The sequence below is a fragment of the Mytilus galloprovincialis genome, chromosome 10, assembly GCF_965363235.1.
Source record: "Mytilus galloprovincialis chromosome 10, xbMytGall1.hap1.1, whole genome shotgun sequence".
Taxonomy (NCBI): domain Eukaryota; kingdom Metazoa; phylum Mollusca; class Bivalvia; order Mytilida; family Mytilidae; genus Mytilus; species Mytilus galloprovincialis.
Window position 1 is genome coordinate 79,505,877 of NC_134847.1, and position 25,154 is coordinate 79,531,030.

Sequence of the window (25,154 nt, forward strand, 5' to 3'; positions counted from 1 at the left end):
AAAATTGACTTTTTTCATGACAAAAATTAATTTTGTCATCACAATTTGAAGTTTTCATAAAACAAGTCTGTATCACATAGTTTTGTAAAACAAAAATGATTTTGCTATGACAGAATTGAGTTTTGTACAAAACCACAAGAGTCCCATTCGGCGCCCCGTAATTTCAGTATATGGCATTAGAGAAGACATTTATACAGGAAAATAATAGGATTATTACACTAGTCATATTGCTCAATATGAGCATGTTTTTATCAATTTTTGGTCCTGAACTATTTACAGTACCAGAGTACCCTGTAGTAATCAGTAATATTACAACAAGAACCCATTTAAACCTGACATGGAGAGAGCCTATGAGAAGTAATGGTTGGATCCATGGTTACACTGTAAATCTGTTTGATAGTGAAGATACTACCATTGAAAATTATACTGTTTCCTGTATACAACCTGAACCAAAATGCAGCAGAAATGACTCTTATTGGGTATTTACTTTTTAATGGTTTAAAAATATTATGATTTTCCAGTTTTCAGACAAAAGCTCACAAAGGCGTTGAGCAGTTTTATGAAACTATGATGGATTGTTTATAATTCTATTGGCCTAGCATTCTTTCGATTTTTATAAATTTTTCGATTTCATGTGTCTGAGTTTTTCAATTTTTTTTCAATTTTTTTCTTTAAAAGTGCTGAGAGCAGTTTTCATGAAGCTTTGATGACTAGTTTATATCTATTAAAATAAACGTCTTTAAGTTCTGATATGACATTGAGAAGTTATTGAACTTTATTCTTTGAAAAAAGCGACGGGATAAAAGCTATTTAAATGAAAATTTTAACTTCTTTTTTTTATTCGGCCAAAAGCTTTCAATGGAAATATTTTTTTTTAATAACACCAAATTAATTAAGTGACTGTTTTCCAGAATCATCAGGAGCATCAGTGCTCAAGTTTTAGCCTGGCCAATAATAGAAATGGCAACATCTATTACAACAACTCACAGTTTTATTTATCAATTAGAGGATTAAAACCCGGGATGATATATCAATACAGTGTAACAGCTATGAATAAAGCTGGTTCCAACACTACAGACAGAATAACAGTTATTACACTGGAAGATAGTAAGATAATTTCAAATTTAAAAAAAAAATAAAGAATACGTTTTTCATAGTTTGCATGCACTTATGTATGTCATTTCAATGAAAGGAAACACTAAAATAAAATCTACAAATATTTTACAAATTCTGATCAGCTAAAACAACCATCACAGTACTGAAAATAACCACAATGACTGTCACATAGAAACAGATAGAACTAATATCAGAGACATATAATTGTATTTTATGTCTCTCCTTATATGAATAAATATTCTTCGATGAGACAGTAAATAATAACACTGTAAAACAATATAAAAAACACATGGCGGACAATTGCTGAAACTAAATATTTTATGTCCCATAAGAATAATATCTTGTTCATTACTTTCATTTTCATCAAAACATTTTGCTTCTTTTAGAACCAGAGTCTCCAGCTTCATTGAATGTTACAGTACTAAATGTGACCACCATGAGTATCATGTGGTCACCACCTAATGTAACTAATGGTATAATAACGGGGTATAATGTCAGTTATTGTAGTAATGGTATTAGTGGATGTAAATATACTGTAGAAGGGATGACTTCTGTAATATTAAGGAATTTAGACTGTTGGAAAGAGTACCTTGTGTGTGTGTCAGCTATAACATCGGCTGGAGCTGGATCTCAAAAGTGTGGAGTAAAGAACACAAGCGTTTATGGTAAAATAATATTGTTATAAGTTTTAAGGTTCTTTGTAAATTATACGCTAACAGTGTCATCAAATACAGTTTACAATATAGCAGAATTGTCTCAGCCACACTCTGTTCTGACAAATTGGTGATAATTTGTTTTTGTTTTTGTTGATATTTTTGTTGTATAATCACTGAAAATATTAAAACATATAGAGATAAAAAAAACTTTTAATTTTGAGGGGCAATTAACTATAATTAAAGGAGTAGGGTATCTCAAAAACACAGAAACCAAAATAAATTTAGAGGTTGACACATGGTTTTCATCAATAGACAAGTGTTCATACATAACAATATGTCAAGCTCTAAAAAACTATCATTCCTGACAAATAGTTATCTACCAAAGATCTGCCATTATTACTAAATTTGAAAAACCAAAACCACCACTAAGAAGTTTTTAACCTGTCATTTCTTCATTTTTCGCTGATTTTTTGTTTTATTGAGAATATGTTGATATCATTATACTTTTATCAGTTTGTTTTGGAATAATTTATTGTCCTTATTATTTCAGAACCCCAGTCAAAGATAAGTAAAACAACTGCTAGCAACACAACCATTAAACTTGAGTTTGAGGTGCCATGTGATAGTGTGGATGCACCAATAAGCTACCAAATTTCCTACATAGCTTTGGATCATTCATGTACAGGGGACCAGACAAATGATACTCAATGGTGGGAATGTTTTCCATTACGTCGATGTGAGATTACAGGACTGTTTCCCTACTGGGATTATTTTATCAAAGTACAGGAAACAGTAGAAGACAATGTTGGTGTTTGGAGCAATGAGCTCAAAATCACTACACTTCATTCTGGTAAGTTTTGTTTACCTATACTGAATTACATTTTTTCTAAATCAATGTCCTTCTATACTGGTAAAAACATCTCTTTAACAATTGGTGATTGCCAGTTATATTCATGACTGTGTACAGGGACGTTTCAAATTAAAGCAGTTGGTAGAATCAGGTTTTATACTTTATAGTCTAAAATTGAAGTAGATTATGATTTAAAACTCAAAATGGTCAATTGGACATTACAATAAAATCTTTTTATCCTGTTCCTTTACAAAACTGAAAAACAAATTAAAGTGTTGGCCATTTGATGTTGTAGAAGTTTTAATCAATAACTTTTGTTATACAACCAGTATATCTTCATTTAACAGTTCTCATTTTGAAATTTTCTTTTTTTTCTTCAGTTCCTGAGGAAGTTCGAAATGTAAGAGCAGAGAATACTAGATCCGACAGTTTGACAGTGTGCTGGGAAAAGCCATGTTTTCTAAACAGTGATGCAGTATTTTACAATGTGACATTAGATGAAGATACTCCATCTATTATGATATCTAGATCTGGAGCAATACCGGGAACAGAATGTACAAACATCAGTAATTTGTTGCCATATACAAATTACACTATATCTGTAACAGCAAGTAACCAGTACGGGAAAGCTGACCCTGTAATTATCGTGAAACAAACTGATATAGCAGGTAAATACATATAGAATATGTGTGCTTGGATGAAATTTTAAAAAAGGCAGGAAGAGCAACTTTGCCAAAAAAAAAGAGGCAGGACAATTTATGTATAAAAGTCAGCATAGAAAGTCAGGACCGAAAAGAGAGGAAAATAAAAAGGCAGGACAGAGATTACAACTAAAAAAAATGCAGGTTAACATTTTTTATACTAGCACATTATGTACATGAACATCTGAAGTTGCTGTGCTGTTAAATGAATTCATTGCCTAATATTTTCGAGTATTAGGTCCTGTCAGTGATATGGAAAGATCTTTGAAGGAAAAAAAGACAAATTGCCAATAATTCATAATTGCACATATAGGTATACAACAGCTTTATTTGTGATGTTTTGTATTTCCTTTGATATTGGTTATATGTGTAGGATTAAATAGTGTTTCCCATGAAATGATATCCCAAGGACAAAATTTCACGGATATAACCTAACGATATCCCAAGACAAAATTTCACCGATATAACCTAACCTGTGAAATTTTGTCCAGGACAGAATTTTATTAAAAAATGTTGTCCACTTCTGTGTAAAAGTGTCCCTTGAAATGATATTCTATTTTGACCTTTGTTGGATATTTTTTCATAGTGAAATCATGTCAAAATAACATAAAAGTCTTGTCTAATACCAAATAATATAATTTACAAAAAATAATAAGACTAAATCTTTGTTTTTAAATATCCAGTAGGAATTAATGGATTGTTTTAACATCTTTGGTTTGTCATTATTAACAAAATCAATAATGTCATGAATAATACAAAGTGTACTCTGGAGGGTATTGACCATCACACAAAAAGTCATAGCTGTAAACTTATATATATTCACCACTTTCTATTTTTGTTTACATCTGTGTTGTCTTGATTTAAATTTCAATTATGATTGAACTAATTGATTAAAACATTTTAATGATTGCTAAATTATTTCCCTTCTTTAACGACAGAAAAAAATAGCTACAGTATGAAAAATTGTCTCTTGTGACATATTTTTATAAAACATCCATGAAATTATGTCCAAGTGTACCAGGGACAATTTTTCACTGAGGGAGACACTATTTTATAGTTTACAAATGTGATATTCTGTCCTGTGAACGAAGTTTCACGGATGATATGTGAAATATAGTTCAAGAAGACCCAATTCATGGGACACTTTTTTGGCTTACATATGCCCCTGCAACATATTATGCCTTGAAAATATTCTTAATTTAAAGTTCTGTTTAAATGCTAGTTCTCCCTTCATTACTTATTAATAGAACTAAGAATTTTGGTTTTATTTAGATTTGAATATTTGATTATAATTTTTATGAATATTTCAGTGCCAAATCAACCAAGATTTAGTGGCATTGAAGAACATGCCACAATGCTGACAGTAGAATGGAAACCACCGTATCCCTACACTGGTCCTACAAATTACACAGTCACAGTGAGGGATTTGGAAAACAGTGAAACCAAAGATTGCAAAACATCAGGTAAATGTTGACATATTTATACATTTCTCATTGTATTAAAATATCAATAATTTCTAGATGAATTTTTGATCTTTCTACACTTAAAAAGATCCAATATACAACCAAATGCAATTTTCTTCAATCACAAAAAAAGCATTTGAATGCAACTGTTAGCAGATAATTTTTTCTTGTGTATTTCGGTTTATGATGATGAAAGATAATCTGTATATTTCAGTGTATAAATGGACATGGTGTTCTGTATATTTTAGTGAATAATTTGGCATGGTGATTTGCATATTTCAGTGTATAACCAGACCAGATGATTTATAAATTTCAGATTTTAACCAGACCAAAAGTTCTGTATTTTTCATAATATAACCAAATCATATCTGTATATTTCAGTGTATAGTCAAAAATGTTCTGTATATTTCAGTGTATAACCAGACAAGATGTTATGTATAACTCATTGTATAAACAGATGACGTGTTCTGTATATTTCAGTAAGAGACCAGATGTTCCGTATATTTCAGTGTATAACCAGATGATGTGTTCTGTATATTTCAGTAAGAGACCAGATGTTCCGTATATTTCAGTGTATAACCAGATGATGTATTCTGTATATTTCAGTAAGAGACCAGATGTTCCGTATATTTCAGTGTATAACCAGATGATGTATTCTGTATATTTCAGTAAGAGACCAGATGTTCTATATATTTCAGTGTATAACCAGATGATGTGTTCTGTATATTTCAGTGTATAGTCAAGCGATGTTTTGTATATTTCAGTGTATAACCAGACCAGATGTTCTTTATATTTCAGTGTATAACCAGACAATATGTCAGTGTATAACCAGACAATATGTAAATATCAGTGTATAACCATACAATATGTATATTTCAGTGTATAACCAGACAAGATGTTTTGTATATATCAGTGTATAACCAGACAATATGTATATTTTAGTGTATAACCAGACAATATGTATATTTTAGTGTATAACCAGACAATATGTATATTTTAGTGTATAACCATACAATGTGTATATTTTAGTGTATAACCAGACCAGATGTTCTGTGTATGGTTTAGAAGAGTACTGGCAGTATGAAGTTACTATAACAGCTCATACAGAAAGAGGAACTAAACAATATAAACATCCACATATTATTCAGACTAAACAGTCAGGTACAAACATACTCATTTTGCTTATTGTTAATTGCATTGTATACAAGTAGATCTCTTGTCATGTTTTTACAAAACAGTTAACATTTAGAATTAAGTGCAAGTCATGAACAATTCAGCATACTCATTATCAATTTAAGCTGTAGATTTATTTTGTGAAATGCAGGCTAAGAGAATACCATATTGGAAAGAAACTGTTAATTGTGTTTCAATCTTTCTTAGAATATACAAATTAACATAATTAAAGAAAATAAGTATACAAATATCATAAAGGAAAGTAACTATTTGATAGATGTATGAAATTTGAAAATGAGGCTTTACATAGTTTAACTAAAAAATCAGTTGTTGAAGCTAGTCTATTCCTAACTTAAGTATATACTATCTCCATTGGTAATAAATTTATTACAAAAATAAATTAGAGGGGATAAGATATGGGAGGTATTCTTTGTAATTAATTGGTCTCCTAGAGACAACATTTGTAATCCCCTTCACAAAGGTTACATTAGAAGTGTAAATGCTCATCTGACTTATTTTACAAACATCAACTTTGTTTCTTGCATTTTGTGTTTAATTATCAAACGAAATGATTACAGCACCAGGTCCAGTTACTCACCTGAGAGTAAATCATGAAAAAGATCCTGAAAAACCTCGCCTGGTCTTCATAACCTTCAGCCCTCCAGTATACAGGGAGAGAAATGGTGTAATAAAGGCTTACTATGTCAAATGTCGCGACACAAAAACATACAGAGATATACAAGTGGTAAGTTCAATATATCTATTATTTTAGGTGTATTGACAAAAGATCAACAAGTGTTATAAATGTGTTAAGTATAATAAAGGCTGATAATGTTAGCTGTTATGACAGAGAACATACAGAGATATAAATCATTTACAGCTGTTATACTAATGCTAGTTAGTTAAAGGTTTGATTTGCTTGCTTGCTTTGTTTGTATTAATGTTTGCTCAAGCATTGTAATTAAGATAGACATCTGAAAGCAAATATAAAAACTTGTATACAGGTACATTATATTTAAATTTGATTGGACATTATCAAATAATTAAATTTCCCTATATACAGGTTTAACTCCACCTACTTATATTGATTGCAGATGTCAATCTTAATTATTACAATGTTTCATGAGCAAATTTTAATACAAAATAAGCAAGCAAGCAAACTAAAACTTTAACTTGCTAGCATTAGAATAACATCTGTAAGGAGGAGAAGATGTACTAATAAGTCAGCATGAAAGAAATATTCAATTTTGGCATAGACGAGTTCGCGTCTTCAATAACTAATTTTCCATTTTAGCAAAAAATCATCTCGAAAAATTTAATAGATGGAGAGAAATTTTCAACAATAAAAATGATCCACAAGAGAAGACATAAACTCTGGATTCATTTGTTTTTCATCTAGCACTTATATCCAAAAAAAATCAAGAAAATTGGTATCATATTATTGAATTCAAAGCAGACATTAAAATCACATAAGACCTAAGGCCCTAATATTTGTGTGATTTTTGGTAAATTATCTAAACCAACAATAGTTAGAATTGGATACAGAGGTTTTTTTTTTAAATTTGTATAGTTACAAACATGTGCCAATTGTTGTGGAGAAAGGAAAATTGTATTTTCTGCTCTGTGTTTAGGTCTGTTGTTTGTAACATTGAGAAGAAGAACAGCAAGAAAAGTTTATTTTTATAAACATTGATTGATGGATTGTTGGTTCTTTCTTTTATAAACAAGTTTCATTCAAAATTATTATTGAAATTAATCATTATTTTTTTTTTTAGGTTAAACTGAACAATAATCTAACTGAACTGAAGATGATCGTACCAGACCAAGTTCTCCTTAATATAAGTGTAGGTATACATTAAGTTATTTATTATGTAGGCCAAGTCAATAGTTGATAGATTGGTAAAGTAAGGGTTTTTTCAAAGTTTTTGTGGTTGATTCTGCTGAAAGTGAAGGACTGTTTTTACTTGACAATTAAACAACAGTTTTGTGAAAAAGAATTATTTGAGATCGTCTAGAGCAAAAACAAACAAAAATAATTGGCTTTTATTGTAAAGTTGAGCACACTCTATGGATGATTTTACTGTAGCAATATTGTTGATTAAAATACCATATGTTTCAATCAGATTTTTTGATATTTTTGTATTGACAGCATGTACAAGGTAAACTTTTCCATAGCTTTAATAGTTATTCAATCCTAAATTGTACATGTTGTACTTGGCAAATTAGATAAATGGAGATTACCTTGCTCTTTCAAGGTTTTTGCAGAAACTGTTGCAAATGGAACTGAAGTTTACCAAACAGTTATTGTACCAGCAGGAGGTATGTATTGTCTTTTTACAAATGTTTTATCATCAGCAATTGTTATATGTACAAAAATTTGAACCTAATATAAAAATGTTTAACTCACAGAAGGAGTTGAGAACAAACCAAATAAGGCATCTTTTTTCTTACAGTACGACAATTGGTGTTTGTTAGCAGAAGTTTGATAGTATAATTGTTTTTTTTTTTTTATTGTTAAATATTTAGACTAAATTAATTTCTTGGTTAGCAAGTCTTATTGAAGACTAACTGTGTTGACCTTTAAATGTCATTTTTGTCATTGAGAAGCTTTCTTATTGATGTCAACCCTCAACACTTTATTAGCTCACCCAACTCAAATAGTCCAGTCAGTTATTATCATCATTTTGTGTTGGTTGATTCCTCTGGGCCTAATGAACTAGTTGGGACCAAACCTGAGCACTATCATCATTGGTTATCTAATTTGAAAAATGAGTCTAATATGAGCCTGTCTTCAAACCAGAGAAACTAAAACATAGAAAATTATAAGCAATACACCAAATCAACAAAAAAAATCATGAATTATATTCTAGTCTTAAATTTCGGAGATTGACAATTGTTAAAAATAAACATAGATCCAGGTGCAAGACACAACCTGTAGTATCCATATAAATCCATCAAACAATAAGCATACAGTTTTAAAAGATGTGAAGATTAAAGCAGATATCTAAGTAAATATGTTGATAAGAATATGTTTGTTATACTTTTCACTTTTAAGTCTGTTGTCTGTTTTCTAGCTAAAGATTTACCTATTAGAGGAGCCCTTGCTGGTGTATTTTTGGCCATCATTTTGTTTATAATAATAGCTATTGTTGTTATACTCTACAGAAAACAAATGATGTAAGTATAATATTTTGATTGGTTAATGTGGTGTTTAATGAATTATATTATTTATAAGAATGTACTATTTTGAAGTTTTTGTGCAATTGGCTTTCTAGAATTACCTCCTTGAAAAGATTAGAATACTAGTAGTTAATTTTTGGTGAAGAGTACATTACTTTCTACCAGGAAATAACTTACACTGGCTTTTGAAGCCTATTTGCTTTAATTTATAATTCTTTGAAACCTCATCAGTCAGGTATAACTTTATATAGCTAGTATTATCCTTGTTCACAAGTTTTGTCACTACAGTACATTACATAGATTATGTATTTCTACTTTTTTGCCATCATGATACAGGGGGTGATATCTAAGCCATCTTTTGAAGCACTTAATTTTTTTTTTTTTTAAGAAGTTAAATTTTCCTTTTGAATTTTTCTTGATTTAGAATCATATAAAACATCTGTAATGTTATATGTTTTTCTCCAGATGCTTCAAACCTCAACCTAAAGTGATAGAAAAAGTCAATTTGACAGGTATAAAACAGAATAAAAAAGTCTCTGTTGATCATGAGGATACAAGAAAAAGCAGGTAATATATATATATATATATATATATATATATATATATATATATATATATATATATATATATATATATAGATATTCGAATCCCGGCGAGGGAAGAACCAAAAATTTGCGAAAGCAAATTTACAGATCTAACATTGTTGGGTTGATGTTTAGACGAGTTGTATATATATATATATATATAGTTTTAAGCATTAAACACAATTGTAGCACTTATGATAAATATCAGAACCCCCCAATGAGACCCCCTTTGAAGACAAACATGAATATCCTCAGGGTAAATACTAAAATTAAAAACTAAATCAATTGATTTGTTGCTTTTTAGTATCATAATTGAAATAATAGTTGTATTTTATCTTGTAATGTTTATGAAACCATTTACAGTTTATTTTTTATAAGTTATAGGATATATTTCACTATTTAAGATGTGAAATTTTTATTCTGACTGAATTCAACAAAAGATGGAATTATTCATACAGTCATGTGACATTTATTTTTCAGACCAGTGAAAATAGATAAATTCTATCAACATGTAGAGCTTCTAGCTCGGGATTCAGACCATTTCTTTTCCAAGGAATATAAGGTACACATGTATATTGATTAATTATATTTTCTTTTATATCAATTTACCTCATTTCTTTTTAATTGTGTTAGTAAATTTTATACTTGTAATTTACAATTCGATGTGAAATTTGATTTCATTTAACTTCTAGAGGTTTTCTTGTATATAATGACTTTTATTGAATGATTGGTGTTTAATGCCACTTTCAACACTATTGTGCTTTGTGGTGGTCAGTTTTTATTGGTGGGGGAAGCCAGAGTAACCTGAAAACCAATGACAGGAAAACTGACAATTCAAGTCATTTATGATTCAAGCACACTTGCTAATTGTTGGATTGGAACTCACAATCTTAGTGTTAACCGGCTAGTAATACAGTAGTTCAAATACTTAGACCATTTAGCCACTAAGGCCCCAATGCATCTTTACATTCTTCTTGTATCTATAAAGAAAACATTAGAAGTGGTATTCTTGATTATGAAATGTATAAGATATGTACCAAAAACATTTTAAGTATACAATATATATATATGAAATAAATAGCAATTAAAACTGTGACATTTAATTTTTAGGAGTTGAAAGCTATGGCACCAATGCACCCTACTGAGGCAGCCGTTCAACAGGAAGCCAGAACAAAGAACAGATACTCTAATATACTGCCATGTAATTATAACTTAGATTGTTTAAATTGTGAATATTATTTCGACTTGGAAAGAAGGATGATAGAAAGAAAGAGTCTTTTTGAGCTCAACGTTCCGAAGGAACTGTGAGCTTTTACCATCACTTGGTGTCTGTCGTCGTCTGTCTGGTGTAAACTATTTCAAACATCTTCTGAAAATACTGAACCAATTCCAACTAAACTTAAGCCAAATTATCCTTAGGGTATCTAAAATAAACTTTGTGTTTTATGTTCTGTCTCTTTATAAACATGGCCACCATGGCTAAAAATGAAACATAGGTGTAAAATGCAGTTTTTGGCACTCCAACACTAAAGTATTTATAGCAAATCTGATGTGAGGTAAAAATGTTCATTATGTCAAGTTCTATTAGCCATGAAATTTTCAAATATATCACAATTGAAAATTACAGGTGAGCAATTCAGGCTCTTGAGAGCCTCTTGTTTACTTATTCATGTAAATAGTCAACAGTTGAATGAAATAATAATCAAAGTTATTTTTCCACTATGTATAGATTGTCGGCATTAAAGGTAATTATATATAATTTGTATTTCTATTCCCAGTTGACCACAGTCGTGTAAAGTTACTTCCCCTGGATGATGAGGATGGGTCAGATTACATTAACGCTAACTATATTCCTGTAAGTTTTTAATTTAAATGATACAGTGCCTTCAACTTGGTGAGATTAATAATAAGAAATTTCATTTTGATATCTGATATATATACTTGTATGCAGATTTTCTTGAAATCGCAATAATTAATCTAGTGTTTTCCTGCATTACTCAAAAATTGCATTAATAAATGACGACTAATTTGTGAATTAACAGTTAAGTTTATCCTTTTTTTTATATAATTAAACAATCTGAGAGAAAATTTTAATCCTTGGGTATTATAAATGGGGTAGAAAATGATTTTATTTTCTTGTTTTAGGTTAATGACAGACGATATTTACATATTTTTCTCTTCTAAAGAGTCGTTGATTTAACTTTGTATTTACCTATAGGGTTTTAATTCCAAGAGAGAATATATAGCAACACAGGGACCTCTGCCTGCTACAAAAGACGATTTCTGGAGGATGATTTGGGAGCAAAATGTCAGTGTGATAGTTATGTTAACACAGTGTGTAGAAAGAGGGAAGGTAAGTGATTGTTACATGTAATTTTGTGTTGGGTTTTTGTGTCATTCCAAATAAACATTTTTTTACAAAAAAATAGTTATTTACATACTGTCAGTTTAGTTTTCTGAACATGGCAGTTCAGATTTTTAGACTTGAGAAAAAGTGTTGTGAACACGGCACACCACAGTTAAGATTGTAAGACTTGATAGACATTTTTGTAACAATCTATGACCCAGGAGTGCATACAATGACAACATACTATCTTGTTGCTTTATTTTCAGAGAAAATGTGAATGTTACTGGCCAGAGTGTGTAAAAGAGCCAGTGTATTATGGAGATTTGAGTATAGAAATAGAAAATGAATCTCATCTCCCAGAATACGTTCTAAGAACTATCACTGTAACACTTGTAAGTTTTTCTTTAATTCTTTAATTTAAATATTGGCAAAATACAGCAAATATCAACAACATATCAATTTTGCTACAGATGAATTCAAAGTATAATCTTTTAGAATAGTAAAGATATTATTATTAAAAAAAAAAATTATTTAGATAAAGAATTTCATATATCTTTTCATTTAAATTTCACAATTTAAATATGTTTTATTATATCTCAAGAACAGTCATTTTATTTTCATTGCTTATAGAAAAACTTGAATGCACATGTTTTAACAAATAATTTAAAATGATATTCATACACTGTTTTAGGGAAACAAACGTAGAAAAGTGAAACATGCTCACTTTTTAAAATGGCCAGATTTTGGTTGTCCAGAGACAACATGGCTACTGGTAGATTTTATAAGATCAGTACAGGTGTTTACACCTTATTTTAATCCTGGTCCAATTGTTGTCCACTGCAGGTATCAGTTTATAGGGACTGGTTTCTTGTTGTAAAATTTCTTTTCTTCAGCTCAAGATTATTTATAATGTCAGTGGCGGATCCAGAACTTTTGCTAAGGGGGGGCCCGCTGACTGACCTAAGGGGGGGCCCGCTCCAGTCATGCTTCAATGATTCCCTATATAATCAACCAAATTTTTCCCATGAAAGGGGGGGCCCGGGCCCCCCAGGGCCCCCCCCTGGATCCGCCTATGAATGTATCTGAATTATTAATGGACTGTAAACGCATTCAAGTTACTTAGGAGGTTTCTTACCAAATTAACATGACAAAAAAAACCATAAACTTTTTAACTTTCTTAAAACAGTTCAAGAATGTCAATGCTAATAAAAAGAGAATAGTAGCCTACTTGATATAACTTTCATTCAAGATAAATTATCTATTTCTTTAAAATTGTTTTGGATGTCATTAGAATTAATTGAGCTGAATGAAAATGAATATTAGCAACAAGACAAGTCTTGAATTATTCAGAGTAGATTTTAGCCTGGTAGAGGAACCTCACCCGAACACCTCTAGTTTTTAAAGTATACAATTTGTTTTCAAATTTTTCCCAGCATGCTATTAGTGTATTGTAGATTTAAGGCACCCTTTTAATCCTTTTTCCTTCCATTTGTATATCCCCACTCTAGCAGTGTTTAGTTTGTCCATCTGATCATCCAACACACATTTTTGTCACAGTTTTCTAAGAATCTGCAGCACAACATGGCTTTGTATTGGTCAGCAACTTGACTTGACAGTGCTTGTTTGTAAGATGTGTAGTCCTAAATATTGCTTTCTGGACAGTTTGGATAAACAATCAGAATGTGTGAAGTTCATTAATCCAGTATAAACCTCATACAATATAAGACAAAATCATGGAATCAGATATAGCTCTACTCATAGTTTTCCATATGATATAAGACTACTGTAGTCTTGTTAATGTTTGATTGTCCTTAATGTAACACTGTAATTACTTTGGGTTTTGGTTCAGTCTCTATGTGTTTAATTTAACAACCTCAATATTCAACCAGTCGTAATATTAATATTATAAGAAACAAATATATCCACTGGGGGATTAAGAAATTTTCATAAGTGAGGGCCCGCTGACTGCCTAAGAGGGGGCCTGCTCCAGTCATGCTTCAGTGATTCTATATATAATTACCAAATTTTTCCCAGAAAAAGGGAGGCCCGTGCCCCCCTGGTCCCCATCCCCCACCACCACCACTAAATCCGCCTCTGATATCCATACACAATTCCTCTTCGTTTATTCTTTTGATTGCAGTTTAGTTAGTGAGATGAATTGTATATTTAAAGTTTTCATTTGTGATTTAATTTAAAATTGCACATAAAATCAAAGTGGTTTTTCATGGATTTTGTTGTACAGGTGAACTACAAATTAGAATGATTAACAAGTTTTCTTTTAAAAGCTATGTTTATCTTCAAGACATTTTTCGAATTGTACTGGTAAATTTGAAGGTCGAAGTATGGCATTTTCATAGATATTTTTTTTATTCCTTCACTTTTCACATTCGTCATTTTATAGATGTTCCACATTTATATAATGGAATATTATCCTGCATGTATTTATTATAGGGAAATATCCAGAAACGCATAATGCATTTCCTGTACTTAGCATGGCCTGATATGGGCGTTCCTTCCTCTACAGACAACATGATTTCATTGGTCAAAACTGTTAGATCACATATCAATCCAACAATGAAAGGACCAATGACAGTCCACTGCAGGTATTATACTACTTGACTAAAACATACATATAAAAATACAATTATGACAACAATACATTTGATTTGCATATATTAGTTCATTTTTACTGAAGAGTTAAAAAGTCAGTGTCAATCTATTATTTCTAAAAGAGAAATATTGATTATGATGTGTAGAAACGCATAGCATCTGCTCTGAACTTTTATTTCTCTAAAATAGTTATGAATTGTTAAAAAAAAAAAAAAAAAAAAAAGTGTTTTTTCTTATAGTTATTGCCATTGTATTTTTGATAGATACAAAAATGAGCAAAGTGGGGTACATTGGAACTCTGTTCTTTTATTTGAATTATTTTAAATTTTACAGATGACTATGCAGTATGGATGTTGCGAATTGTTAAATAGAATAGAATAGAATAGAATAGAATAGAATAGAATAGAATAGAAACTTTTATTTTAAGTCAGGTTACATGAAATATTACAAACATAGCTCTGTTGAGCTTTTTGCCGACATAAAAGACGTTAGGTGACCAACAGCTGTTAACTACATGTATATATCATTTGATATCTGGTGGTGATATGTCTGACATTTATTGAAAGATAAAAATTTATATATAAATATAGAATTAATTTTTACAATTAATCTAACTACTACTCCTGATGTGTTTATACAGTGCTGGTGTTGGGCGGACTGGAACATTTATAAATGTAGATGTACTACTGCATCAGTTAGACAACGATTATAACCAGATTGATATCTTTGGAGAAGTTCTGAAACTGAGAAACCATCGCTGTAACATGGTACAAACAGAGGTAGGTCCTTTATCAAGAAAAAGGGTACACCTTTGTCCTGTTTTTGTTCTGAAACTAAGGACCCATGACGGTAATATGCTACAAATAGTGGTGAGTCCTCTTTAGACATTGATAACTATTAACACCACTCGGTCGATGCCACTGCTCATGCACGTTTCGTCCCCGAGGGTGTCACCAGCCCAGTAGTCAGCACTTCCGTGTTGACATGAATATCAATTAAATGGTAATTTTTATAAATTTCCTGTTACAAAACTTTGAATTTTTCAAACAAGAATGCACACGCTGAAATGTCTCGCCTTCTATACTAATTATTGATATTATGTTGATAGTCCTAAGTATAAAGCTAAGCTTTAATACAACTGTCACATAAACTTAACATTAACCAAGATAACTAAACAAAGACCAATGAACCTTGAAAATGAGGTCAAGGTCAGATGAACCATGCCAGGCAGACATGTACAGCTAACAATGCTTCTATACAACATATATAGTTGACCTATTACTTATAGTTTAAGAAAAATAGACCAAAACACAAAAACTTAACACTGTGCAATGAACCGTGAAAATGAGGTCACGGTCAAATAAAACCTGCGCGACTGACATAAAGATCATAAAATATTTCCATACACCAAATATAGATGACCTATGGCATATAGTATTAGATAAAAAGACCAAAACTCAAAAACTTAACTTTGACCACTGAACCATGAAAATGAGGTCAAGGTCACATGACATCTGCCCGCTAGATAGGTACACCTTACAATCATTCCATACAACAAATATAGTAGACCTATGGCATATAGTATGAGAAAAACAGACCAAAACACAAAAATTTAACTATAACCACTGATCCATGAAAATGAGGTCAAGGTCAGATGACACCTGCCAGTTGGATATGTACACCTTACAGTCCTTCCATACACCGAATATACTAGCCCTATTGCTTGTAGTATCTGAGATATGGACTTGACCACCAAAACTTAACCTTGTTCACTGATGCATGAAATGAGGTCGAGGTCAAGTGAAAACTGTCTGACAGACATGAGGACCTTTCAAGGTACGCACATATAAAATATAGTTATCCTATTACTTATAATAAGAGAGAATTCAACATTACAAAAAATCTGAACTTTTTTTTCAAGTGGTCACTGAACCATGAAAATGAGGTCAAGGACATTGGACATGTAACTGACGGAAACTTCGTAACAGGAGGTATCTATATACAAAGTATGAGGCATCCAGGTCTTCCACCTTCTAAAATATAAAGCTTTTAAGAAGTTAGCTAACACCGCCGCCGCCGCCGCCGGATCACTATCCCTATGTCGAGCTTTCTGCAACAAAAGTTGCAGGCTCGACAAAAACCAAGGATATTCTTATTCCAGAAATAGATTAACTTAGCCATATTTGGCACAACTTTTTTGAATTTTGGGTCTACAATTCTCTTCAACTTTGTACTTGTTTGGCTTTATAACTACTTTGATCTGAGCGTCACTGATGAGTCTTATGAAGATGAAATGCGCGTCTGGCGTATTGAATTATAATCCTGGTATCTTTGATAACTATTAGATATGCATTAGAAAATGATAAAAAGAAATAGTCCAATAAAACCAACTATGGCCAAATAAAAGACAAATAATTATAACAAAATATTGCATAAAACTTAAAGATTGAGCATCACAAACCTGGGCTCATTGCAGGTGCTCTGGAAAGATAAGCAAATCTTACACCACATGAGGCACCTCTCATGTTGCTCATGCAAGTAATAAAAATCAAGTCTCATTTGATGATAAATGAATTGAGCAAAAGAAGAAGGGATAGTGGGTATGACAAGTGGATCATGTCCATGATCATCTGTGACACAGATATTCAATTATGGTCAACCATATCATAATGGCATCCTAAAAACTTATGAAGAAATGACTTCAACTTCACCATTTGTGTTGAGGAGTTCTGACGCTGACTTTCATTGTAATCATATCTGCTTGAATTATAAATTGAAGTACAAATTTATCCACATCCTTGCTGACGCATCTGCTTTAATTATTTGTGCAATTATATTGTTTTTAGGACCAGTACGTATTTATCCACCATTGTATTAGTGATTACATCTTGGCCATGTCAGAAGACACAGATGAGGAAGATGCAGTTGATGGAGGGGATGAACGTAAGTTAGAGAGGGGTGTTTCTTTCATTATTGGGTGGACTTTTGGAATATAGATTTCACACTATATAGTTGTATATATCCTGGCTGTACCTGAAGAGAGGTTTATGATAGAGTTGATAACGCTCAGAAATGTTCAGAATGTCAACATCTACCTGCTGTCCTTTTGTAAAGAATTATCAGATGACTTATTACAGGAGTTATTGCCCTTCAAAATTTTCGTACCTACATACACTGAGAATACCTCTTTAGATCCACGGAAAAGTTTTTTACAATATTTAGATAAAGATCTTCAATGTGGCAGGAAATGTTGTCAATCGACTCCTTATTGGAGTTATTGCCCTTAAATGATGATTTTTTTTATTAACAATGTTTTGTGTTTTTGTGTACTATCTTTAAAATTGCAATCGATAGAGAGAAGTTAACATAAAAATTTATCAACAGATCTACAAAAATGTCAAACATGGCTGAATTTGCCAGTTGACTCTCTTTAGAAGTTATTGCCCTTTATTTTAATTACTTTTGCTATTTTTTGCTTTTTTATACTTCCCTTTCAAATCCAGAGAAACCAACAAAATCATGACAAAAAAACATAGAATGACAAATGAAAGTCTATATAACCCTATAAAGCTAATGACTGAGCGACATGAACCCAAATAAAACATGAAATTAACTCAGACGCTCACAAAGGGCTAGCAGATCCTGCATCATATGTGAAATTGATTGTAAAACACTTTACTAATATTCTTATATTTTGTTTATTTTCAGCAATGTATCAGAATGTTCCATCAAAAAAATAACTTACCAGTGAAGGTGTTTCTGCAGAAAATTTACGTTAATCAGTTATGTTTTTTTGTCATGAATTGTAATGATCATTTATATAATTATGTCATGTTTTTAGTTAGTTAAGCAGCCATCTATCATCACCACCATCATCACCACCATCATCATCATCACCATCATCTTTTTATCTAGTCATAAAAGCAGTTTGAGGACTTTGTTATTTACTTACCGTAAATTCAGAATTTATTGCGAGGTTTTTATTATTGCGAAAAACTCCACAGAGTTGTAAACGCAATAATTTAAACTCGCATTTTGAAATATTTTATATGAATTGAACAAGATTTTTCTCCAATTCGTAAAAATTAAAATCGCATTCAAGTCTGAAATGACAAAATCGCAATACTAAATGCACGCAATAATTTCTGAATTTACAGTAATTGCTTTTTATTGTGTTTTCATCATGTATCTTGTCAATGGATTACAATATTGTTGTTTACTGACTTTGTTAATTATGAAAATGCATGTATCATATAGGTGTCATACCACCAATTAAAAGTCCCTATCTGTTCAACCAAATTTTGCAATTTTCACAGCTTTCTAAATATTTTACCTTAAGTTTAACTTCATAGAAACTAGGTATATCCTGAATTGTACATGTATCAGCTTTCTACATGCCAATTTTCACCCATACCTTTTAAGCCTTCTAACAAAAAAACTGACCTTCATACAGAGGTACTCCAAAAATAACCCCTGGTTTTCTGGAAATCTTAAATTAGTATACTATGGAGCGCATTAATCCTCAATTTTTAATGCAAACTCATAGACAAGCAAATTTTGGCTCAAAATGGTCTAGATATATTTCTCTTCCACCCAAAGTTTCATTTCTGCAAATTTGTTGGTTAGTTTGAGTAAACAAGGACATCAAAAGCATAATTTTGTGTCAGAGTAGGGCTACTTTCACATACGTTCTAAATTGGAGGGAGTAATCGGTGGTGTGACTGTGACACCTATATATATACATACATACTTAAAAATATATATTGATCTCACAGACAGGGAAACTGTGATATCAAAAAAGTCTTTGTCCCTCTTACTAATTGAATTTGAAACTAAAACAAAGTGAATCAAGCAATATTTTTATACATTGCAATACCAAAACACTGTATTCAACAGATGAATAAAAGTTTTATTATTTTTTTATATTGACATTGCAATAGTTACTTCCTTACTTACATATATTTAAAAAAAAAAAGAAGCAAAATTAGGTGTTTAAAGAGTTGTCTTGCTTTATTCAACATTTTTATCGTGCAATCTATAATCTCTAGTAGTCTTTTTTTTGTAGATTATATTTGTTCTATAATACATAAAGATATACAGTTAATTCATTGATAATAGTGGAGTAACACGTTTTTTGGAAACCTGAAATTCAAGTTCTCTACTAAATATACAGTTTTTTAATTGACTTTGATTGGAGTAAATGTGAACAAGAAAAGAAGGACTCCCTGAAATAGAATTTTTTTTCTCGAACCAAGAAGTTGATACATGTACCAATGAAAATAAATAAGTTTACAGTTGGTCAAATGGCTTGTTTTAAAATATATTTTTTTTCTACAATTGCTTTGTTTAAACTGTGATTATTATAACGTTATTGTATGATGTTTTAAGACATGTATTGATATAAGATGTGCTTCTGTATTATGTATGATAATGCTTACCTCACACAACCAATTTATGTAAAACTTTACAAAATGTTTCTATATGTAAAGAAGGTATAGGTTTGATCACCTATAGAAATAGTCTCATATATGTACAATTTTATATATAAATAAAGAAACCTAATTTATAGTGTTTCTAAGTAATTTATCACTCGTTCTGTAGACTTCCATACATTTGGTATATAGTTAAGCACTAACAGTAAATATGCAAAGATTCATGTCTCCCTGCACAGTGGTGTGCACATGATATCTACTTCAGAGTGCAGCTGCAAATATTAAAGTATAGATGACAATTTTTCTGTTGTAGCATTTAATAATTATCTCACTTGTAACAATATTCAATATTTTCTATTGTGGTGGCAGAAACCAGTTATTTTACAATAAATCTTTAGAATTTCATGGATTTATGATTTTATTTCTTGAAAATTCATTCAAGCTTATATACAAATAAAATGTATGGTTTCAAGGAACTAAGATGTGTGCGTGCTTATGTAAATATATAGAAAACCTTTTAATGTGGGAGTCTGTCCAGCATGGAGATTTTAAAATTTATAAATGCATTGCAAATAAGGCAAAAGATGTGATGCTCTGATACCAATCTAATGCTCACCTGCAGAATCCTGCTAAAAGCCGACAAGAATTTTAGGCAAAATTCAAGAGATAAAGGATATTTAGTGAATAAGAGCCTTGTCCGAACCTATCCTTACCATCAAAATCTCAAGATATTTTTGTTTACAAAAAAATGAATATTTCCCCCAATTTGATTAGATGCTGTCAAGTGAGGAGACCACAATTTTGACATCTGATTGGACCCATCTGTGAAGGAAATCCCCAACCTGTGTATGCAACTACTTACTTGTGTAGTACACTAGCCTAGAATTTACATTCATTTATTTTTTTAGTCCACATGATGCAATTATATACCTCAATGCCTAACTATAACAAAATTTCTGCGTGGGAAACATGTTCTGGTACACCAAAACTGGTACCTGCCACCTGTAGTATTTAATGATTATCTCCCTTGTCACAATATTCAGTCTTTTCTGTTGTAGCATTTAATAATTATCTGCCTTGTCACAATTCTCAGTTATTTTCTTTTGTAGCATTTAATGATTATCTCCCTTGTCACAGTATCCAGTTATTTTCTGTTGTAGTATTTAATTATTATCTTCCTTGTCACAATATTCAGTTATTTTCTGTTGTAGTATTTAATAATTATCTCTCTTGTCACAATATTCCGTTATTTTCAGTAGTGATATTTAATGATTATCTCCCTTGTCACAATATTCAGTTATTTTCTGTTGTAGTACTTAATTATTGTCTCCCTTATCACAATATTCAGTCTTTTCTGTAACCCGAATAATTCAGTCGTTATATTCCACTTACTACATTAACGCCTGAATGCATAGACAATGGAAAAACTTCAATCAACCATTCGGAATAAGCTCCAGATTTACCTATCACGATAAAATTGAGCTAATTGCTGATTGTCACCTCTTCTACAGGGCACCAATCAAAATCCAGGATTCCTGAAGAGTTTTTATCGTGTAAGGAATTCAGGCCCTGGCAAGTAGGAGAGATCAATTACGGGGAGGGACTGAATTATTCGGGTTATCTTTTCTGTTAAAGCATTTAATTATCTCCCTTGTCTAAATTCTCAGTTATTTTCTGTTGTAGCATTTAATGATTATCTCCCTTGTCACAGTATTCAGTTATTTTCTGTTGTAGTACTTAATTATTATCTCCCTTGTCATAATATTCAGTTATTTTCTGTTGTAGTATTTAATAATTATCTCCCTTGTCTCAATATTCAGTTATTTTCTGTTGTAGTGCTTAATTTTTATCTCCCTTGTCACAATATTCAGTTATTTTCTGTTGTTGTATTTAATGATCATCTCCCTTGTCACAATATTCAGTATTTTCTGTTGTAGTATTTAATAACTATCTCCCTGTCACAATATTCAGTATTTTCTGTTGTAGTATTTAATAATTATCTCCCTTGTCACAATATTCAGTATTTTCTGTTGTAGTATTTAATGATTATCTCCCTTGTCACAATATTCAGTTATTTTCTGTTGTAGTATTTAATGATTATCTCCCTTGTCACAATATTCAGTATTTTCTGTAGTAGCATTTAATGATTATCTCACTTGTCACAATATTTTCTGTTGTTCTATTTAATGATTATCTCCCTTGTCACAATATTCAGTATTTTCTGTTGAAGTATTTAATGATTATCTCCCTTGTCACAATATTCAGTTATTTTCTATTGTAGTATTTAATGATTATCTCCCTTATCACAATATTCAGTATTTTCTGTAGTGGTATTTAATGATTATCTTCCTTGTCACAATATTCAGTATTTTCTGTTGTAGTATTTAATGTTTGTTTCTCTCAGGGGCGTAGCTACCCAGAGGCACGACAGCACGTGCATCCACGTCATTTTCACAAAAAAAAAACAGAAGAGAGAGATGAGTTGGTCAACCAGAATCAGACAGCGTGATGCATGTATTATCATGATTATGATATTTGTTTAACGTTTGGAGACTGTTAGTGTTGGTGTCTTTCCCGTCTATCCTGGATATTAGTTTGACAACCTAGATACAAGTGTTGATGAAGCTGTTGATGCAGAAAAAGATCGTAGCTCCGCAGTTGCGTGCACATTGATTCGGCATGCAAAAAAGAAATGGCAAAATTTTTTTTTTTTATAATATTGAATGCTAAAGGAAACACCTATGTTGTCATTTTTTTTAATTGATGAAATATCATTAAATAATGACATTTGGTTTCAAAATATTTTTTTATTTTGAGATTATGACAATATCGGAAGGTAACTTGTATCTTTTACAAGATTTGAATTTGTAATACTCAGTCTAAGATATGTAGTTTTGGGCACATTTTACAGTGTACAGTTCATCAGTTTGCAGTTTGGAATGAGATGTACCAATCGACATTAGAATTATCAGATCCCTTCGATATCGTTGAAAATATGCTGAGGCGATGTGGTTGACAGACTACCAGAGCCAATCACCCTGCAACCGTGCTGCAACCACGCCAAAACAGTATTGGAAAGTCTAATTATTTTTTGCGTTCATAGACCATATGATAAGGGAACTGGAGGGTGGAGTCGCGTCAAGTTATCAGAAAATCGCTTCTTTGCGCTGAATCTGCTTCATCGTGTTGTAGGAAATATCACAAACGAACAAATCTAAATATTGTCTGAGACATACGAAACTGACCTCTGGCATGTAATTTTGACGAAATTCAATTTGGAGTTCGCTCGATGCTGAACAAATACGCTGGTTTATAACATCTCGCGAGTGCAACCATGCCATGATGGCCCTGAGATCTATCAGTCACGGTACTACATATGTAATTGAAAACAAATGTACGATCAACAATGAACAACGACATTTACATAGCATTACTGTATATTCATCGGGATTTCAGTGTGAATGTTGACAAAGTAATAGAGAAGTTTGTTTCCAGACCCTAAGAGCAGATTTTGGACAATTTTGAGTAAATTCTGTATCACAAATATGTGTTGTTTATGTATAACTATATTCAGAAGATTTATTAATAGTTTTACATTCATAAATTTTTATCTACATATAGCTCCTCTTTTGACCGTCCTATGACCAAAAACAGAAAAAAAAAAAATTCTGCATAATAGGGTCCCAAAATTTTTTCGCCTCGCTCTGTTCGGCAGTACTTGCTTCCACATCGTTTCTTTCTAGCTACGCCCCTGTCTCTAGTCACAATATTCAGTCACTTTCTGTTCTAAGGATTTAATGATTATCTCCTTTGTCACAATATTTCATTATTTTCTGTTTTATTGATTTGATAATTATTTCCCTTGTCACATTATTCAGTTATTTTCTGATGCAGAAATAATGATTATCTCCCTTGTCACAATATTCAGTATTTTATGTTGCAGAAATAATGATTGTCTCCCTTGTCACAATATTCAGTCTTTTCTGTTGCAGAAATAATGATTGTCTCCCTTGTCATAATATTCAGTTATTTTCTGTTGTAGCATTTATACATTGTCTCCCTTGTCACAATATTCAGTTATTTTCTGTTGCAGAAATAATGATTATCTCCCTTGTCACAATATTCAGTCTTTTCCATTGCAGAAATAATGAGCATCTCCCTTGTCACAATATTCAGTTATTTTCTGTTGCAGAAATAATGATTATCTCCCTTGTCACAATATTTAGTTATTTTTTGTTGCAGAAATAATGATTATCTCCCTTGTCACAATATTCAGTTATTTTTTGTTGTAGCATTTATATATTGTCTCCCTTGTCACAATATTCAGTTAATTTCTGTTGCAGAAATAATGATTGTCTCCCTTGTCACAAAATTCAGATATTTTCTGTTGCAGAAATAATGATTGTCTCCCTTGTCACAATATTTAGTTAATTTCTGTTGCAGAAATAATGATTGTCTCCCTTGTCACAAAATTCAGTTATTTTCTGTTGCAGAAATAATGATTATCTCCCTTGTCACAATATTCAGTCTTTTCCATTGCAGAAATAATGAGCATCTCCCTTGTCACAATATTCAGTTATTTTCTGTTGCAGAAATAATGATTATCTCCCTTGTCACAATATTTAGTTATTTTTTGTTGCAGAAATAATGATTATCTCCCTTGTCACAATATTCAGTTATTTTTTGTTGTAGCATTTATATATTGTCTCCCTTGTCACAATATTCAGTTAATTTCTGTTGCAGAAATAATGATTGTCTCCCTTGTCACAAAATTCAGATATTTTCTGTTGCAGAAATAATGATTGTCTCCCTTGTCACAATATTTAGTTAATTTCTGTTGCAGAAATAATGATTGTCTCCCTTGTCACAAAATTCAGATATTTTCTGTTGCAAAAATGATTGTCTCCCTTGTAACAATATTTAGTTAATTTCTGTTGCAGAAATAATGATTGTCTCCCTTGTCACAAAATTCAGTTATTTTCTGTTGCAGAAATAATGATTGTCTCCCTTGTCACAATATTCAGTTAATTTCTGTTGCAGAA

At 31.3% G+C, this 25,154-nt stretch overlaps 1 protein-coding gene across 2 annotated transcripts in view; it reads left to right on the forward strand.

The window, feature by feature from the left end:
* LOC143048504 (receptor-type tyrosine-protein phosphatase eta-like) overlaps positions 1-20,521 on the forward strand; it is a 52,579-nt gene extending 32,058 nt beyond the window's left edge. The window contains exons 7-27 of one of the 2 annotated variants that reach the window (XM_076222194.1): positions 280-479; positions 912-1,107; positions 1,503-1,781; positions 2,323-2,622; positions 3,003-3,290; positions 4,634-4,786; positions 5,816-5,947; positions 6,538-6,704; positions 7,735-7,803; positions 8,215-8,278; positions 9,034-9,136; positions 9,605-9,706; positions 10,204-10,285; positions 10,834-10,924; positions 11,502-11,578; positions 11,942-12,076; positions 12,337-12,462; positions 12,762-12,913; positions 15,321-15,459; positions 17,527-17,623; positions 18,389-20,521. In XM_076222194.1, the coding sequence (XP_076078309.1) occupies positions 280-479; positions 912-1,107; positions 1,503-1,781; positions 2,323-2,622; positions 3,003-3,290; positions 4,634-4,786; positions 5,816-5,947; positions 6,538-6,704; positions 7,735-7,803; positions 8,215-8,278; positions 9,034-9,136; positions 9,605-9,706; positions 10,204-10,285; positions 10,834-10,924; positions 11,502-11,578; positions 11,942-12,076; positions 12,337-12,462; positions 12,762-12,913; positions 15,321-15,459; positions 17,527-17,623; positions 18,389-18,420 (2,984 nt within the window). In that variant the 3' untranslated portion in view covers positions 18,421-20,521. Of the gene's footprint in view, positions 1-279; positions 480-911; positions 1,108-1,502; positions 1,782-2,322; positions 2,623-3,002; positions 3,291-4,633; positions 4,787-5,815; positions 5,948-6,537; positions 6,705-7,734; positions 7,804-8,214; positions 8,279-9,033; positions 9,137-9,604; positions 9,707-10,203; positions 10,286-10,833; positions 10,925-11,501; positions 11,579-11,941; positions 12,077-12,336; positions 12,463-12,761; positions 12,914-14,521; positions 14,674-15,320; positions 15,460-17,526; positions 17,624-18,388 lie in introns of both variants that reach the window. The other variant, XM_076222193.1, reaches the window with a different exon arrangement.
* The last annotated feature ends 4,633 nt before the right edge of the window (positions 20,522-25,154 follow it).